Genomic DNA, 6,040 nt, shown 5'->3' with positions numbered 1-6,040 from the left:
ATGGAATGTATGAGGAACTTAAGACAGTTTACTGTCACTTTTGCGACGGATTGTTCTCAGTTGGTGAAGATGGTTTCTGAACCCGAGGAATGGCCCGCATTTGCAAGTTATCTGGAAGATATAAAGATCCTGAAATGAAGTTTCCACACCTTAGAGCTCATTCATATACCAATCGGTGGGAACTACCGAACATGATTAAGGTCAATTGTTCAAGTAAGTTTATGGATAATGAAAGTTGTTATATTTTCCTTGGTACATATAATTTATGGCTTTTAGTAGAAGAAGTAAGTTTATAAAAGTGTGGATGATAAAGCTAATTAGTTCTGTAACATGTACATAGAAAACAAAAACGGAACAAATGTCATGTGATTTAAATTTGTATATCACCAAGTTCTGAAATTAATCCTTTTTTTTATTTTCACAAACAAATTTATTATATCCTTTATAAATACAAAGAAATTGCATATTTTATGTTTTATAGTTTGTCACTATCTAAATAAAAATTTCACTAGCTAAAACGTAAATATATATAAACTTATTTTCATTCAGAATTATTTATATTTATCTTCAGATTTAATACTCTAACTTAAATTTGACTCAAAATAATGTTTTCGAATGTAATACTATTAAACATTATATGAAGCCGAAGAAACAACAAGGTCGCACAAATAGAGTTAAGAAATGAGACCTTGTGTAGAAATACTAAAGTGAATGTTTTACCACTTTTACTTCGGTTGTTTCATTGTTATTGTTTTTTCATTGATTTATAGTCATGTGACAAAAGAAAGACAGCTTATGTTTCCGTTAAGAAACGTGAAGATGACATATCAGTGGTGCTGCTGGGACGCGATTGAGGTAATTGTTATGATTTTCTCGATATATTATCCATAATTTATGTTTTATGCAAATATAAATTAACACTCTTCTGTATCTTTTGACACCCAATAAAACTGGTATGACAATATACGTGGAGTTAATATATTTTTAACCCAGAGTGTATTTTCAATACACGTTCAAAATATATGTTGAATTTATAAAAAAAATAAGATTCTACGGGATCAGACACTAGTTTTAAAATAAACCATGTTTATAAAAAAAATTTGATATTTTAATATAGATGATATTTTCAATGTAATGTTTAAATTTATGAAAAACTAACAAACGATATTTTGTAGAATAATTAATAATTTTTAATGATATTTTTTTAAGTAAAAAGTGATTTTTTTAATAGTTGTACACTATCCATGTATAAATAGTAAAATGCCTAATACAAGTAAAACAGTGATCAAACCTCCACAAGTCTCCACCGCAATTGTCCTTTTTCGATGAGGGCAACCTCCTCGAGTCCATTGAGCTCCACATTGGTAGCAAAACGAATACCCACATCTATCCATTAACCGTGTTAATTTTCCGCCAAAATATAATCGAATTCCAAATTTTCAAAAAAAATAATAACTATAATAAAAAGCTAGAGAATGCGATTCATATAAGTGTCGATGACGATACCTGCAAACTACATTGCTGCATCCATGATTTCGTTCGATCATGTGTTGGCATCTTCCACATTGACGCCACATTTTCTGATTCGCTAGTGCTTTGAGCTTTATATCATTCTCTGTAGGATTCGGACCCAATCTCTTGTAATCTTCACATGACAAGTTACTATGCCATGCAACTTTGCAGTTGATGCAAAAGGGTTGATGGCATTTGATGCAACTTCTCATCGACTCAGATGATTTAGAGAGCTCGGTTTCCGACATTAAAGCCGAGCACCTCGGGTTTGGGCAGTAAACTCTCTCCACAACGGGAATTGATTCCTCATTGACCCTTTGTTGCCACATCTCCCTTAGTTTAGGTGTCAGAAGATTGTAACAACTTCTAAGTGTAAGCTTAGACTTGCATTTAAAATGAGGACATCCCAATGCTCTTCCCTCCATCAGTCCCACGTTTATATATCGTCTCACACACTCGAAGCAGAACTGATGGCAACATAAAGCAACAGAAAACATCTGATGAGCTTCCAACTCATCATCAAAGCAGATAGGGCAAGTCATCTTCTGAGCAAAAGGCATACTAATGCTGACTTCCGAAACTACAGTTTCCATTGCAAGTTTATAAGCAAACTTAGTTTGGTCTTCGGTCACCAGAACAGGGATACTAGATGTCAATTGCTGTCTGATGCGTTGCACATCACCCACTAGCAAGGCAATGTTATCTTGCTGCTCAGGCACGGATCTCCCCATGACCTAAGACATTCAACGTGAAACATATATATTACAATATTGAAAATAAATAAATATATATTACAATATTGACGTAAAGACATGTGAAACCTTCCACGGCAAGAAAAAAAAAACTAACCAATTCGAAAATAGTTTGATAATCACAGTAGACTGAGATATGAGTGATCCCTAAACGCACAGCTTCAATTAGTCCTCGTCTCAGTGCCATAAGCTCAGCCTCCAGAACTGTAGTGGCCGAGTCATGAAGTGATCCCTTCATCTGACACAACAGTTTGTTGTCTTTGTCGCAGATGGCAACTTCATATCCGGCCAAAACAGTAGCTGTTTCCTTCTTGATCAAACCCTTAAAGTAAAGACGGCAGGATTCAGATGACTTTGGGTCATCTTTTCGTACTAAAGTGCCATCTTCCTCCATGTATTGTATCTGTTGCGAGTACTTTGTTCTTCTTAGTGGTCTGATTTATATATATATAGAGCAGAGTTCCAATATAATTAGGATTAGAATGTCATCTGGATACTTTTCCTATTACGATTCTACTTTACGAGATTCCCGAATTTAAAGGGAAAATATTTTCCTCCTTGTTGAGATCATCGTTATCTTATAACCGTGTGTTTTTTTTTTGGTCTAATAAACATTATCTAGAAAACCTGATTATTTATAAAATTAATGAATGCAACAATTCAATATGTTCAAGGCTGCAATAAGAGAAATATGAGAACATGTGACAACAAAATCCAAGTATGACATGAAGAATCCTAGATTAATTAATAATTTCCGATTTTTTCAAAGTTCTCACCAATTTTTTTTCTAAGATTAGTTTAATGTCATTATGTGAAAAACCAAGTCAATTTCTAATAATAATGAATTAAGTCAAATAATTAGTTTTTTGTTTTTAAAATTTTAGTTTTTGGTTTTTAGATTTAGATTTTTTTTAACTAACTTTTTGTTTTTGATTTCTAGATTTTGGTTTTACAAAATCTTGATTGGTTATTTCTTAGTTTCATGCTTCATCTATATAATTATATTTCAAAATTGACTTATAAATTAAGTTTATAAAAGATAAAGTCATTAAAATAATAATTCAAGAGTCCTATAAATTATACAAATCATCGATATCAAGATGTATTTTTGATGTTGTAAATAGTTAAATTTAAATCAACTAAATTAATTTTACTGAAACTTAAAAATATTATTATTAACATGATGTATTTTTGCATTTATATTACATATTAGATGCTAGGAAAATTATTATCTTTAATGATTCAGAATATTATCATTCAGTTTTTTCACAATATTAAAATCATTAAATAAAAACAATTGTAAAAAAAACAGTTATCGTTCGTTATTGTGATGAAACATGGATTTTGATTTTTTTTCTTTTTTTAGAAATATGTAGTTTTTTTCTAAAACTTTCTGTGAAATTTAGGGAATCAATTTCTCGGAACTTTTTCTTAACTAATAAAATTATTTTATAACTTATTTATTTAATCAATTGGTTAAATAATAGTTTTCTTCATTTATTTCGCCGGCTAGCTCCAGAATCTATACTAATAAAAGGGACCTTTTGAGGCTCCGTAGAGCGTCCACATCAGCAAAAAAAAATTCTCCCGAAAGATGACACGTAACATAAAATATAGTTTTTCATTTTAATATTACTAATTTTCGAAAATTATAAATAATATGTAAACATACAACATAAAAATGGAAAAACTACATTAAACATATGTAAAATTACCATTTTTCACATAAAAAAAACAGCTTATCTCCATAATGTAACATTACCGTTTTATAAAAAAAAACAAAAAACATTATATATAATTTCGAAAATAATAAATATATGTAAACATAGAACACAAAAAATGGAAATACTACATTAAACATATGTAAGATTACCATTTTACATTTTTATTTTTAAAAAATAATATGTAAACATACAACATAAAAAATGGAAAAACTACATTAAACATATGTAAGATTACCAATTTTCACTAAAAACAAGACGGCTTATCTCCATAATATAACATTACTATTTTGTAAAAAAAACATTATATATAATCCTTACTAATAAAAGAGACCTTTTGAGGCTCCATAGAGCGCCCACATCAGCAAAAAAACTTCTTCCGAAAGATGACACGTGGCATAAAATATAGTTTTATATTTTAATATTACTAATTTTCGAAAATTATAAATAATATGTAAACATACAGCATAAAAAATGGAAAAACTACATTAAACATATGTAAAATTACCATTTTTCACTTAAAATTACCATTTTTCACTTAAAATTACCACTTAAAATTACCATTTACCATTGAGCGTCCACATCAGCAAAAAAACTTCTCCCGAAAGATGACACGTGGCATAAAATATAGTTTTACATTTTAATATTACTAATTTTCGAAAATTATAAATAATATGTAAACATACAGCATAAAAAATGGAAAAACTACATTAAACATATGTAAAATTACCATTTTCACTTAAAAAAAAAGATAGCTTATCTCCATAATGTAACATTACCGTTTTATAAAAAATACAAAAAACATTATATATAATTTCGAAAATAATAAATATATGTAAATATACAACATAAAAAATGGAAATACTACATTAAAAATATGTAAGATTACCATTTTACATTTTTATTTTAAAAAAATAATATGTAAACATACAACATAAAAAATAGAAATACTACATTAAACATATGTAAGATTACCATTTTACATTTTTATTTTTAAAAAATAATATGTAAACATACAACATAAAAAATAGAAATACTACATTAAACATATGTAAGATTTCTCCCGAAAGATGACACGTGGCATAAAATATAGTTTTGCATTTTAATATTACTAATTTTCGAAAATTATAAATAATATGTAAACATACAACATAAAAAAAATGGAAAAACTACATTAAACATATGTAAGATTACCATTTTTCACTAAAAAAAATGGGTTATCCCCATAATGTAACACTACTATTTTATAAAAAAAAAGAAAAAAAAACATAAATATAACTATTTGACTATTTGTCCAAGTTCTTCAAATAAACATTGCCGTTTTACATTAAAATTAATAGAAAGTATAAAAAATAGAAATACACAATATAAAGAAAAATAAATAGTAAGTAAATATATAATATAAGTAAGTATGCAATTTTAAAATTGAAAATTACATTAAGATTTAAAAATATATCTTAAAAATTAAAATATAGATATTACGTAAATAGAAAGTATAACAAATGGAAATATACAATTTAAAGAAAATGGAAAATGTACATTAAGATTTAAACATCTATCTTAAAATGTAAAATAGAGATATTAAGTAAATAAAAAGTGAAAGAAATGGAAATACATATACAGGAAAATAAATAATAAGTAAATATTATAAATATATAAATATATGAATTATATATACAATAATAAGTAAATGCACAATTTTTAAAATATGGAAAGAGTACATTAAATATTAAACATCTATCTTAAAATATAAAATATAAATATAGATATTACGTAAATAAAAAATATAAGAAATGAAAATAAACATTTTTAAAAATAGAAAAAGTACATTAAGATTTAACATCTATCTTAAAATATAAAATATAAATATAGATATTACGTAAATAAAAAATATAAGAAATGAAAATAAACATTTTTAAAAATAGAAAAAGTACATTAAGATTTAAACATCTGTCTTAAAATGTATATCTATCTTAAAATGGTAGTAAATTATATAAAAATAGAAATACCACATTAAACAAAAATAAATAAAAATGTATAGTTTTACATCAAGAA

At 26.7% G+C, this 6,040-nt stretch overlaps 1 protein-coding gene across 1 annotated transcript; it reads right to left on the bottom strand.

Moving 5' to 3' along the window:
• Positions 1–34: 34 nt before the first annotated feature.
• Positions 35–2,658, bottom strand: LOC106338965 (putative E3 ubiquitin-protein ligase ARI6). The gene is made up of 4 exons (XM_013777816.1): positions 2,362–2,658; positions 1,507–2,246; positions 1,292–1,386; positions 35–129 (listed from the first exon to the last, which is right to left on the bottom strand). Exons 1-4 carry the CDS (start codon positions 2,656–2,658, stop codon positions 35–37), a joined length of 1,227 nt encoding a protein of 408 aa, XP_013633270.1.
• Positions 2,659–6,040: the final 3,382 nt, after the last annotated feature.

The sequence above is a fragment of the Brassica oleracea genome, chromosome C4 (genome assembly GCF_000695525.1).
Source record: "Brassica oleracea var. oleracea cultivar TO1000 chromosome C4, BOL, whole genome shotgun sequence".
NCBI lineage: Eukaryota > Viridiplantae > Streptophyta > Magnoliopsida > Brassicales > Brassicaceae > Brassica > Brassica oleracea.
The sequence above is the reverse complement of the archived record's forward strand: the minus strand, read 5'-3'. Positions and strand labels throughout refer to the sequence as shown.

Coding starts and splice junctions, on each gene's coding strand:
- LOC106338965 (XM_013777816.1), bottom strand. CDS start 2,658: ATGGAGGAAGATGGCACTTTAGTACGAAAAGATGACCCAAAGTCATCT. Junction 2,247..2,361: donor ATCAAACTATTTTCGAATTG/GTTAGTTTTTTT, acceptor TGAATGTCTTAG/GTCATGGGGAGATCCGTGCC. Junction 130..1,291: donor TGCGGTGGAGACTTGTGGAG/GTTTGATCACTG, acceptor ACTTCATTTCAG/GATCTTTATATCTTCCAGAT.